We start from the raw sequence: 14494 nt of genomic DNA, 5'->3' as shown, positions 1-14494 counted from the left end.
GAGAGAAATGAAGGGAACAGCTGCATCAGGGGACCAGTACCTATGCTGCTGATCTGACTAAAGCTCCACTCTGAATTCTCCCTCTCTGCCTCTTCCTAATCTAAATGTGTCACAGGTCTGGTGTAGATAGGGAGATGATGATGCTCAGTTTGAGATAGTCCACCTCACCCTCTCCTGGTCTGCACCTAATACACTATAGGTCCATACAAACACAAGAGGGCACATCTGTACATGTATGTAAGACCAACTCTTCACAAACTTTATTCATGAAATGTAAAAAACACATTTAACAGTTGATTTTGCTGATCTGCAAAGGGATTCATACCCAATGTACACACCTTATAGACTGAAGGGCTGACCAAACTGCCCCACACACCAGTGTATTTCTCATTACAATATGTAAATAATTATCTGTACTCCAGAGCTCCTGGATTTGTCCATCTTTTTCACTGGCAGAATAAGAGATCAACATTTGCATCCAACTAAATAACACACTGTAGTCTGTACTAACACTAGCATTATAACCCAGCCACAAAGCCAAGGATATATCAATTCAAACTCTTAACCCAGATTGATCCAATTCTTGGACTGTGGGGTAAGAAGCAGTTGATTTGGATTCTATTTGCAGACTGATGCTTCTAACCCCTTCTCCACCCTTCTCTCCTCTCTATATAACCAGAGGCAGCCATATCAAGATAAAAAAAAGTTATTTACGTGTTCAGTCAAAGAGTGAAAGAAGATAACATTTGCTGCGTTTCACACTCCAATTCCACTGTACAAATGTTGTACCGTCGGTCCCTTGCTGGTCCAGTGCAAGCAACATCGAGGTCAGCAGCATCCATTGATGGGTGTCTGTCGATTTACAGATCCATCACCTCCTCCTCCACGGTCTTTTCACCATCTTCAACATACCTCTCTTGTACTCCTAGAGTACTAGGGGTAAAATTTAAGAAAATCTAATCAAAATGCTACTCGTCACATGCACCTTAAACAACAGGTGTAGACCAACAGTGAAAAGCTTAGGAGTGTTGACCAGTCATCTATGTTAAGCAGCACTCTACAGGCAGATCTGTTTACAGCAGAACACACTATTCAAACTCAAATAATTGTCACCACTTGCTGAGACTGCTTTAAAAAAAAAGTCGAAATGCAGCAGTTTTTAGCTCAATACCAAATCATTTTTGGGTAACAATTAAGTACCTTACAGATTCTTTTTGACCATTTTAAATAAAAACAAACAAAAATAGCTTCTTAGCAAAGATCAATTTCTCAAGCAAGAATTTTGCTAGGACTGTCTGGGAGTGGTCTGAGTGGGGAGGGGAAAACTAGCTGTTATTGGCAGAGGGGTTAGGAACTCTTATTGGTCTATTTAAGTGATAATTTCCGGTCCCCTAACCAATTGTGCTATTATGTGTTTTTTCACGTTATTTGTTACTTATTTTGTACATAATGTTTCTACCAGTCTCTTATGACCGAAAAGAGCTTCCAGATATCAGGACAGCGATTACTCACCCCGTACTAGAATATTTTTTATTTAACGAGTCAGACGCAAAGGATTTACTCCAGACATCAGACAAGGCCCTCATCCCCGTCATTCACAGGAGAAAGAGACAGAAATATCTGGGATGTAGGTCTGGGTGCATTGGAAGGATCTGACGGCGAGTGGGTAATCTGCCTTTACCATCGGTCCTATTAGCCAACTTACAATCATTGGATAATAAAATAGACGATCTACGAGCACATACAGTGGGGAGAACAAGTATTTGAAACACTGCCGATTTTGCAGGTTTTCCTACTTACAAAGCAAGTAGGGAGGAAGCGTCGTCTCCCACAGCCAGTCGAGTCGGACATGTTGCTGTTCACCCCTGATCAGATGGACAGAGTGAGACAGTCAATGTGCCCCAGTGACCTCATGTCATTCACACCTCCATCTAATAGATAGAACGAGCAACTGATGAGACCGATTTACTTAACTGCCGTTTTTCCCCCTCCATTTCGCTCTAGACTTGTTTTTAGTCTCTCAAAGAAAATAATTTGTTTATATGCATTGTTACTTTTTTCTAAACTCCTCTAATTGTCAGAAAAGTGTTTTTATGTAACTTCAGATTTTCAAGAATTTTCCTGAAATGTTTTGTGCTATGTCTATAATTTTTTATCATAGGTACACTTCAACTGTGAGAGACAAAAATCCAGAAAATCACATTGTATGATTTTTAAGTAATTAATTTGCATTTTATTGCATGACATAAGTATTTGATACATCAGAAAAGCAGAACTTAATATTTGGTACAGAAACCTTTGTTTGCAATTACAAAGATCACACGTTTCCTGTAGTTCTTGACCAGGTTTGCACACTGCAGCAGGGATTTTGGCCCACTCCTCCATACAGACCTTCTCCAGATCCTTCAGGTTTCGGGGCTGTCGCTGGGCAATACGGACTTTCAGCTCCCTCCAAAGATTTTCTATTGGGTTCAGGTCTGGAGACTGGCAAGGCCACTCCAGGACCTTGAGATGCTTCTTACGGAGCCACTCAGTTGCCCTGGCTGTGTGTTTCCGGTCGTTGTCATGCTGGAAGACCCAGCCCCGACCCATCTTCAATGCTCTTACTGAGGGAAGGAGGTTGTTGGCCAAGATCTCGCGATACATGGCCCCATCCATCCTCCCCTCAATACGGTGCAGTCATCCTGTCCCCTTTGCAGAAAAGCATCCCCAAAGAATAAAGTTTCCACCTCCATGCTTCACGGTTGGGATGGTGTTCTTGGGGTTGTACTCATCCTTCTTCTTCCTCCAAACACGGCGAGTGGAGTTTAGACCAACAAGCTCTATTTTTGTCTCATCAGACCACATGACCTTCTCCCATTCCTCCTCTGGATCATCCAGATGGTCACTGGCAAACTTCAGACGGGCCTGGACATGCGCTGGCTTGAGCAGGGGGACCTTGCGTGCGCTGCAGGATTTTAATCCATGACGGCGTAGTGTGTTACTAATGGTTTTCTTTCAGACTGTGGTCCCAGCTCTCTTCAGGTCATTGACCAGGTCCTGCCGTGTAGTTCTGGGCTGATCCCTCACCTTCCTCATGATCATTGATGCCCCACGAGGTGAGATCTTGCATGGAGCCCCAGACCGAGGATGATTGACCGTCATCTTGAACTTCTTCCATTTTCTAATAATTGCGCCAACAGTGCCTTCTCACCAAGCTGCTTGCCTATTGTCCTGTAGCCCATCCCAGCCTTGTGCAGGTCTACAATTTTATCCCTGATGTCCTTACACAGCTCTCTGGTCTTGGCCATTGTGGAGAGGTTGGTGTCTGTTTGATTGAGTGTGTAGACAGGTGTCTTTTATACAGGTAACGAGTTCAAACAGGTGCAGTTAATACAGGTACTAAGTGGAGAACAGGAGGGCTTCTTAAAGAAAAACTAACAGGTCTGTGAGAGCCGGAATTCTTACTGGTTGGTAGGTGATCAAATACTTATGTCATGCAATAAAATGCAAATTAATTACTTAAAAATCATACAATGTGATTTTCTGGATATTTTTTTTTTATTCCGTCTCTCACAGTTGAAGTGTACCTATGATAAAAATTACAGACCTCTACATGCTTTGTAAGTAGGAAAACCTGCAAAATCGGCAGTGTATCAAATACTTGTTCTTCCCACTGTATATCCTACCAATGGGACATTAAAAACGTTAATATCTTATGTTGACGACATGAAGAACATACAGCTGGCGGGTTTTACGTGCAGCTGGCGCTCCTAGTAGCCGGGGACTTTAATCCAGGGAAACTTGAATCCATTTTACCTAACTTCTATCAGCAGGTTAAATGTGCAACCAAAAGGAAAAGAACTCTTGATCCACCTTTACTCCACACAGAGAGACGCGTACAAAGCTCTCCCTCGCCCTCCATTTGGCAAATCTGACCATAATTCTATCCTCCTGCTTACAAGCAAAAACTAAAGCAGAAAGCATGCAGTCAATAAAAAAAGTGGTCAGATGAAGCAGCTGCTAAGCTACAGGACTGTTTTGCTAGCACAAACTGGAATATGTTCCAGGATTCTTTCGATGGCATTGAGAAGTACACCACATCAGTCACTGGCTTCATCAATAAGTGCATCGATGACGTCATCCCCAACGTAACTATACCAGAAGCCATGGATTACAGGCAACATCCACAATGAGCTAAAGGGTAGGGCTGCCGCTTTCAAGGAGCGGGTCTAACCCGGAAGCTTATAAGAAATACCGCTATGCCCTCCGACGAACGATCAAACAGGCAAAGCGTCAATACAGGACTAAGATTGAATCGTAATACACCGGCTCCAACGCTCGTCTTATGTGGCAGGGCTTGCAAACTATTACAAACTACAAAGGGAAGCACAGCTGCGAGCTGCCCAGTCACACGACCATACCAGACAAGCTAAATTACTTCTATGCTTGCTTCGAGGCAAGTAACACAAACATGTATGAGAGAATCAGCTGTTCCGGACGACCATGTGATCACGCTCGCCGTAGCCGATGTGAGTAAGACCTTTAAACAGGTCAACATTCATAAGGCCTCAGGGCAAGACAGATTACCAGAATGTGTACTCCGAGTATGCGCTGACCAACTGACAAATGTCTTCACTGACATTTTCAACCTCTCCCTGACTGAGTCTGTAATACCAAGGTTTCAAGCAGACCACCATGGTCCCTGTGCCCAAGAACACTAAGGTAACCTGCCTAAATGACTACCGACCCGTAGCACTCACATCTGTAGCCATGAAGTGCTTTGAAAGGCTGGTCATGGCTCACCATTATCCCATTATCCCAGAAACCCTAGACCCACTCCAATTTGCATACCACCCCAACAGATCCACATATGATGCAGTCTCTATTGCACTCCACACTGCCCTTTCCCACCTGGACAAAAGGAACACCTAGTGGCAAGAAAAAGTATATGAACCCTTTGGAATTACCTGGATTTCCGCATAAATTGGTCATCAAATTTGATCTGATCTTCATCTAAGTCACATCAATAGACAAACTCAGTGTGCTTAAAATAATAACACAAATTATTGTATTTTTCTTGTCTATATTGAATACATATTTTAAACATTCACAGTGTAGGTTGGAAAAAGTATGTGAACCCCTAGGCTAATGACTTCTCCAAAAGCTAATTGGAGTCAGGAGGCAGCTAACCTGGGGTCCAATCAATGAGACGAGATTGGAGATATTGGTTAGAGCTGCCTTACCCTACAGAAAACACTCACAAAATTTGAGTTTGCTATTCACAAGAAGCATTGCCTGATGTGAACCATGCCTCGAACAAAAGAGAAGACCTAAGATTAAGAATTGTTGACTTCCATAAACCTGGAAAGGGTTCGAAAATTATCTCTAAAAGTCTTGATGTTCATCAGTCCACGGTAAGACAAATTGTCTATAAATGGAGAAAGTTCAGCACTGTTACTACTCTCCCTAGGAGTGGCCGCCCTGCAAAGATGACTGCAAGAGCACAGCGCAGAACACTCAATGAGGTAAAGAAGAATCCTAGAGTGTCAAAGACTTACAGAAACATGCTAACATGCTCTGGAACACACTAAACAAGAATGGTGTTCAATATTCTGTGGACAGATGAAAATAAAGTTGAGTTGTTTGGAAGAAACACACAACACTATGTGTGGAGAAAAAAAGGCACAGCACACCAACATCAAACCCTCATCCCAACTGTAAAGTATGGTAGCGGGAGCATCATGGTTTGGGGCTGCTTTGCTGCCTGAGTGCCTGGACAGCTTGCTATCGTCGACGGAAAAATGAATTCCCAAGTTTATCAAGACATTTTGCAGGAGACTGTTAGGCTATCTGTCCGCGAATTGAAGCTCAACAGAAGTCAGGTGATGCAACAGGACAACGACCCAAAACACAGAAGTAAATCAACAACAAAATGGCTTCAACAGAAGAAAATACGACTTCTGGAGTGGCCCAGGCAGAGTCCTGACCTCAACCCGATTGAGATGCTGTGGCATGACCTCAAGAGAACAGCTCACACCAGACATCACAAGAATATTGCTAAACTGAAACTTGTAAAGAGGAATGGTCCAAAATTCCTCCTGACCATTGTGCAGGTCTGATCCGCAACTACAGAAGAGGTTATTGCTGCCAAAGGAGAGTCAACCAGTTATTAAATCCAAGTGTTCACATACTTTATCAACCTTGCACTCTGAATGTTTACACGGTGTGTTCAAATAAGACATGAAAATGTATAATTGTTTGTGTGTTATTAGTTTAAGCAGACTGTTTGTCTATTGTTGTGACCTAGATGAAGATCAGATCAAATTTGATGACCACTTTATGCAGAAATCCATGTATTTCCAAAGTGTTCACATAACCTTTTTCTTGCCAGTGTATGTGAGAATGCTATTCATTGACTACAGCTCAGCGTTCAACACCATAGTGCCCTCCAAGCTCATCACTAAGTAAGGACCCTGGGACTAAACACCTCCCTCTGCAACTGGATCCCTGACTTCCTGATGGGCCACCCCCAGGTGGTAAGGGTAGGTAACAACACATCCACCATGCTTATCCTCAACACAAGGGCCCTTCAGGGGTGCGTGCTCAGTCCCCTCCTGTACTCCCTGTTCACTCATGACTGCTTGGCCAGGCACGACTCCAACACCATCATTAAGTTTGCCGATGACAACAGTGGTAGGCCTGATCACCGACAACGATGAGACTGACCTCCTTCCCTATAGGATGAGACCTGGCCGTGTGGTGCCAGGACAACAACCTCTCCCTCAATGTCATCAAGACAAAGGAGATGATTGTGGACAACAGGAAAAGGAGGACAGAGCACGCCCCCATTCTCATCGAAGGGGCTGCAGTGGGGCTGCAAACATCACCAACAAACTATCATGGTCCAAACACACCAAGACAGTCATAAAGAGGGCACGATAAAGCCTATTCCCCCTCAGGAGATTGAAAAGATTTGGCATGGGTCCTCAGATCCTCAAGTTATACAGCTGCACCACCGAGAGCATCCTGACTGGTTGCATCACTGCCTGGTATGGCGGCAGGCAGCCTAGTGGTTAGAGCATTGGACTAGTAACCGAAAGGTTGCAAGATCGAATCCCTGAGCCGACAAGGTACAAATCTGTTGTTCTGCCCCTGAACAAAGCAGTTAACCCACTGTTCCTAGGCCGTCATTGAAAATAAGTATTTGTTCTTAACTGACTTGCCTATTTAAATAAAGGTAAAATAAAATAAAAAATCTTGCACCTTTAAATGGACCAGAACTATTTTATTGAAATACAGTTGTCATGACTGTACAGTTGTCATTCACACCTACAGCCCTTTCAGTGAATTGGCTAGCAGAGATGTGAACAACCCCCTCTCCTGTTAGGAGGGGAGGGGGAGTTTTACAACTTAACCCCCACGCCATAAATTCCATATAGAGACTCTCCCTGCCCATGCAGTATGGAGAGAGTTTCACAGTAGAACAAAGGAACTTCTACATCATCACAGAATATAACTGAACAATATCCATATTGTGGTGAATGTGTAAACGGTCGGTGAAGCCAGCTACGACCCGGTCCGTTTTGTTTCATGTTTGTGACCTTATGAAAGGCAATATAGCCACATTACCCTAACTCTGTTTATACAGGTGCCTCAGTTATGAGGTTTGCATCTAATTATTGTATAAAATGAATGAGTAAAGATGAAACTATTTGCAAAATGATGTAATATGATGTTAACTTTTAAAATGAGAAAATCATCTTCCCTTTAAAGTTGAACTAAGTCAGGAGCCACCCCCAAGTGAATAGGCATTGGTTGGAAATTATGAACCAACCCCTTTTCTACATTTCTATAAAAGCCCCCAAAGTCACCTGAGTTCCAAATAACAGGAGGATTTGTCCTCATGTTTAAAAAGGGCTCATTCTAATTTCAACCCTACAGGCCAGGAAACATGAGAGCTTGCGCCACACATGAAATGGTATGAACTCTGAACTATTGATCACCTAAAGAAGTGCATACTAAACTAGCATATATCAGACTGCAGCTGAACATATGCGCAAATCTAGTACGAGAACACTGACTGACATGGACGAATCTCCAGAGTGAGATGAACCTCTCAGACCACGTGACCACACAACGACAAGATTCCACAAAGGACAAACCAGAGCCTCACATAACCAGCTTCATGTAAATACAATGCATTGCTTTTCCGAATGAGCGATCGATAGTAGCATATGTATTTATGTGAGAATAGCTTCCCAGGTCCGATAAAGACCAATGTTCCTTAGCCTTCCTTCCCAAAACCCATTCTCTTCTCTGAATCTATCGTGTTATAACCGAACTGTTTTTGTTTAGCCCAATAAGGGACTTTCCTATCCTTGTCAGTAACCAATATCTATTGTTTGTTTGTTTATGCATTTCTGTGATTATTTAGTTAGTTAATAAATAAATGATTAAGCCAACCGGTGTATGGATGATTCATGGTTTAGGCTGGGTTCGTGCAGATAACCAACAATTCACGACGATTGGAATGAGACTCACGTGAGGTAAAGAATAATTGATCAGATATTTAAATATCTGAAGAGTTATATTCGCAAAATTATAACTTTAATCTGAAGATTTTCCGTGGTGCACCGACATCCTAGTTAATTAAATTTACAAGATTAATTTAATCAGGTAATAATAATAACTGAGAATTGATTTGATAAAATAACAGTCTTCACCTTTAATGATGCCAAAGACACGACACAGTACCAGTCAAAAGTTAACACACTTACAAGGGTTTTCCATTATTTTAACTATTTTCTACATTGTAGAATAATAGTGAAGACATCAAAACTATGAAGTAACACATATGGAATCATGTAGTAACCAAAAAAAGTGTTAAACAAATCAAATATTTAACGTAGCCACCTTTTGCACAGTCTTAGCATTCTCTCAACCAGCTTCTTGGGGAATGCTTTTCCAACAGTGTTGAAGGAGTTCCCACATATAAGGAGCACTTGTTGGCTACTTTTCCTTCACTCTGCGGTCCAACTCATCCCAAACATCTCAATTGGGTTGAGGTCAGGTGATTGTGGAGGCCAGGTCATCTGATGCAACACTCCATCACTCTCCTTCTTGATCAAATAGTCCTTACACAGCTTGGAGGTGTGTTTTGGGTCATTGTCCTGTTGAAAAACAAATGATAGTCCCACTAAGCGCAAACCAGATGGGATGGCATATTGCTGCAGAATGCTGTGCTAGCCATGCTGGTTAAGTGTGCCTTGAATTCTAAATAATCACGGACAGTGTCACCAGCAAAGCACCCCCACACAATCATACCTCCTCTTCCATGCTTCACGGTGGGAACCATCCGTTCACCTACTCTGCGTCTCACAAAGACACGGCAGTTGGAATCAAAATCTAAAATTTGGACTCATCAGACCAAAGGACAGATTTCCACCGGTCTAATGTCCATTGCTTGTGTTTCTTGGCCCAAGCAAGTCTCTTCTTATTGGTGTCCTTTAGTAGTGGTTTCTTTGCAGCAATTCGACCATGAAAGCCTGATTCACGCAGTCTCCTCTGAACTGTTGATTTTGAGATGTGTCGGTTACTTGAACTCGGAAGCATTTATTTGGGCTGCAGTCCGAGTTGCAGTTAACTCTAATGAACGTATCTTCTGTAGCAGAGGTAACTCTGGGTCTACCTTTCCTGTGGCAGTCCTCATGAGTGCCCGTTTCATCATAGCGCTTGATGGTTTTTAAGACTGCACTTGAAGAAACTTTCGAAGTTCTTGAATTTACCAGATTGACTGACCTTCATGTGTTAATGTAATGGTAGACTGTCGTTTCTCTTTGCTTACTTGAGCAGTTCTTGCCATAATATGGACTTGGTCTTTCATCAAATAGAGCTATCTTCTGTATACCACCCTACCTTGTCACAACACAACTGATTGGCTCAAACACATTGAAAGAAATTCCAAAAGTGTACTTTTAACAAGGCACACCTGTTAATTGAAATGCATTACAGGTGACTACCTCATGAAGCTGGTTGGACCGCAGAGTGAAGGAAAATCAGCCAAAAAGTGCTCAGCATATGTGGGAACTCCATCAAGACATTCCAGGTGAAGCTGGTTGAGAGAATGCCAAGAGTGTGCAAAGCTGTCATCAAGGCAAATGGTGGCTACTTTGAAGAATCTCAAATATAAAAGATATTGATTTGTTTAACACTTTTTTGGTTACTACATGATTCCACATGGTGTTATTTCATAGTTTTGATGTATTCACTATTATTCTACAATGCAGAAAATAGTAAAAATAAAGAAAAACCCTTGAATGAGTAGGTGTCCAAACTTGTGACTGGTACTCTGTATTTATTTATAAATAACACACAGGAAAATCTAGTTTTGGACTGAACCTGGCCTTTAACACTTTTGACATTTAAAATTGCTTTGTTTCATAGGTTGAGCATGTGGAATAGACTGGTTTAATAACAAACACATAAATCAATATAGCAGCTGTTAGTAAAGGATACGAGGTGAACTGGAAGTCTGCTCCCACAGCGGCTGACATCATTGCTTGCAGGTTCCTCTCCTCCAGGTTACCGAAGCAGTAGCCGTTGGCCTTGTCCACAGTCCGCAGGACCTGCGTCATGCTCTCTCTGTCCTGGAGAGAAAGCACAGTGCAGGATGTCAGTGGTTAAGTGGCAAAAAATGTAAATGCAAGCTTCATCCTCCAGGTTGAGACTACAGTGTTTTAACCTTACCCCACCTGCTAAAATTGACCAGTATTTATTTAGAGTTTAGACAAAGTATTGCGGTTGTGTTCACTAGTAAGCACAAAGCAGAAGAAAAATATCTGAAACAGGGAGGTACTGAACTTCATGTCCCATAATAAATATAACCCAGAAACAGCAGATGCCCAAGAACCAGTGACCTTCTAAAGATAGCAGCAAAGTCTCACCTGCACATTGAGAGGCACAAAAGAGACAAGGCCATAGTCTTGTATGACCCCTGCAAGTTTCTCATTTAGTTTGAGGAACTTCCTAAAGAAAGGGTCAGCTGCCAAGTGATCCAGCAGATATGTCAGGTCCATAACATCTGTGTAGAAGTCCAGGTTGAAGGCTATCCCAGAGACAGAGAAAGTGCAAAAATGAAACAAGTCCCGCAGCTAAAGACAAACTGTCAAATCAAACACTTCTGAGGGAAACTGAGGGAATATAGCCATACAAAGCCCATATTCATCATCACCCAGGATGTCTCATCTCACCCAGTTTGCCGTACTGCTCGATGAGGTCCATCTTGGAGAGGACGTTGACGTGGGGTAGCTCCACGTGCAGCATGGTGGACAGGGAGGTGCACAGCACTGAGATGAACTTAGCTGGGTCAGCGCAGTAATGAGAGTCCACAAGGTGCACTGCAGTCAGCTGAGTGTTTAAAGAGGGAGTGTTAGTGAGACAGTGCAGGGATTCAACTAACGGGCCCAGGTTATCCCGGTGGGGTGAGTTTGCACAGGGTGAAAAATGATTGCATTTGTTTTGGAAACGGGCTGCCCCCTCGGGCGTGAGCCAGGTGCCCTGTTCAAAGCCTAGGCTAGATTAAGCATGTGGAGTAATGAGTAGGCTTCTACTTTTATTAAAAGCAAAAGTGATTGCTTTTAATAAAAACACTATCTGCCTTCCCAATAAAAACTAGTTTAAAAATTCGAACATATATTTTATGGAAAGAGATGCGTTTCTGGACAATGCACCACACTGTGATTTGAGAAGGGAGCTCCTCCCTCACTGATTTTGACCGTTAATGTCACGAGTCATTGACTGGTGCACCGCTGCTCAGGTTAATAGAACTCACCCAGTGATATGAGCACGACCTATAGGCACTATGACTCAACACTAATAAAGCACATGCCCATAAACACCCAATACAAATAGCTAGGCCTACTTGTCAAAGACCCAAATTCTCAATCAATGTGGCAAACAATACATTTCTTAAGTTAGCCTAAATGATACTGAATGTGTCATGCATGGATTGACATACTACACTAAGTGTTTATTTTGGGGAATCATTCATACTAGGAATCACAACATTCCAGCACCAATGGGCACAAACATCTTAGAATCCTGAACCATCTCACCCTGAAGTTCCACTTGGCCAGCTGAGCAAAGATGTTTTTCACTGAGTTCTGGTGGGTGTACAGCTCCACCTGACCAGGACAGTCAAACAGGAAGTAACAGTCACTATGTTCCTCTAACTTCGTTTCCAGCCAGTCCAGATTGGCCTCCAGGTACTCCATGCAGTACAGGAGTCCACCATTGGGCCCCAACTTCAAACCCTCCATCACGTCATCTAGGGTGACCAGCTCTGAAATATTCACGGCACAGGGGTATGGGAGCCCTTCATTTGCAGGGTCCATGTTCACCACAACTACCTTCCTTCCCAAGTGACTCAATAACTCCTGCATCCCCCGGCAGTATGTGGTTTTACCTGAGCCAGGAGGTCCTATGACCACCTGGCCAAAGCGTAAGGATGGAGGCTGCGAGGGCTGGGTAGCCATGATTACTTCTCCAAAGCTCTGACTTGTTAGATTCCCATCTGAGGAGAAAACAAATGGTACATACCCATCACTAACCACCACATATGGTCCTTGCCTCAGGTTAGCCCATTCATAGAAGCTAACTACATTTAGCGCCTATTAATGATGCATCATTTACGGTACGGTTTTGGAAACATAAGGTATGTATGTTGTATATCAGCAAGAAATAATTTTCAACAAATGAAAGGTTAAATTAGTACGCACCTTTATAGGGTTACGCTTCGAACACACCGACAGCGTTTTGCATTTTGGTACACCACAATTACACTCATTTCCAATGAAACACTGCGTTTCCGTTGCAAAGGCAGTGCGTTCGGTGTGGTGCATACATTGGATTTATCGAACATATGCGTCAAACTGTATGCGTGGACGGCTTGACAGAAATGGTAGCAGAAGGTGAATGTTGAACTTTTGTTACATACATATCCAGATGATGCTGCATACTATTTTTCGCAATGACGCTGTCGGTGTGTTAAATAGTATATTATTGGGCTAGCTGAGGAACGCTCAACTCCGTTCTCTTATCGAGGCGGAGTTGAGTTTTGATACATTTTACTAGCAAACATTCGCCTCGATTTAAGAGAACGGAGTTGAGCGTTCATCAGCTATTATGGGTCTAGCGCAGGGCTTCCCAAACTCGGTCCTCGGGACCCCAAGGAGTGCCATAACACTACACAACTGATTCAAATAATGAACTAATTATCAGGCGTTGTATCAGCTGTGTAGTGTTAAGGCAAAAACCAAAACCTGCAATCCTTGGGATCCCAAGGTGGACTGAGTTTAGGAAACTAGCCAGGTTAGCGCAGAAACGTGTAAAACATGGTTTGCTGACTAACATCTTTCAATTAACATGCACATTTTATAGTTAGCACCATTTGTGGAAAAGACACAATTGTCATACTTTAATAAAAGTAAAGATACCTTAATAGAAAATGACTAAAGGAACATACTACTTGAGTAAAAAACTAAGTATTTGGTTAAATATACTTATCAAAAGTAAATGTAATTGCTAAAATATACTTAAGTATCGAAAGTAATCATTTCAAGTTCCTTTTAATAAACAAACCAGATAGCACATTGTTTTAATTTACGGCGGATAGCCAGGGACACACTCCGAAGTCATTTACAAACCAAGCATGTGTTTAGTGAGTCCGCAAGATCAGAGGCAGTAGATGACCAGGGATGCTCTCTTGATAAGTGTGATTTTGACGATTTCTCTGTCCTACTAAGCATTCAAAATGTAACGAATGGGTGTCCGGGAAAATGTATCGAGTAAAAAAGTTTTTTTTTTAGGAATGTAGGGACGTAAAATGTGTCAAATCTAAAAAGTACAGATACCAGCCAAAACGATTTAAGTAGTACTTTAAAGTAATTTAACTTAAGTACTTTACACCACTGGTTAGAATAGCATTCAATGCGCAATGTCATGCGAAGTGATGATGCGCTAGTTAGTCATATTGCAGCTAGCTTGCTAATTAGCAGCGTAGCAAATGTATCACGACAAGTAGCTAAAATAGCTAGCAAAATGCTCCCCAAAAGACATGTTATAAGAAGAAATAAGTGTTGTAAATATTACATTCCGATACGAGTGAAATATACTAACCAGCGCCACTTGCCGCCGTTAAATGTGGTTATTGGAGAAGCTACCCAAAATCTAGACAACACTGCTGTGAAACAGGTAAAAATAACTAACTACTTCCGGGTCACGGTTTTTGGAATCCTTCAGAATAAAAATCCCGTCCTGTATACTTAGTAAAGGAATAATTAGGGCAAAAATGAGCACAATTATCAATATCTTTGACTTCTTATCCTACAAAGAAATACATATTTCTATAAGATATTATGTCATAAAATGTTAAAGCCTAAATGGTCAACAATGTTTTTCGTGTGTGTACACATTAATTGCAACTTTAAAAAGTAGCCGTATGTTGTGTCGCAGT

At 42.2% G+C, this 14494-nt stretch overlaps 1 protein-coding gene across 1 annotated transcript; it reads right to left on the bottom strand.

Moving 5' to 3' along the window:
- Positions 1-228: 228 nt before the first annotated feature.
- Positions 229-14238, bottom strand: LOC120031375 (GPN-loop GTPase 2). Its single transcript, XM_038977095.1, has 6 exons — positions 14158-14238; positions 12096-12553; positions 11232-11388; positions 10926-11086; positions 10498-10628; positions 229-933 (listed from the first exon to the last, which is right to left on the bottom strand). Exons 2-6 carry the CDS (start codon positions 12513-12515, stop codon positions 861-863), a joined length of 942 nt encoding a protein of 313 aa, XP_038833023.1. The 5' UTR covers positions 12516-12553; positions 14158-14238; the 3' UTR covers positions 229-860.
- Positions 14239-14494: the final 256 nt, after the last annotated feature.

Source organism: Salvelinus namaycush, chromosome 37 (assembly GCF_016432855.1).
Source record: "Salvelinus namaycush isolate Seneca chromosome 37, SaNama_1.0, whole genome shotgun sequence".
NCBI lineage: Eukaryota > Metazoa > Chordata > Actinopteri > Salmoniformes > Salmonidae > Salvelinus > Salvelinus namaycush.
The sequence above is the reverse complement of the archived record's forward strand: the minus strand, read 5'-3'. Positions and strand labels throughout refer to the sequence as shown.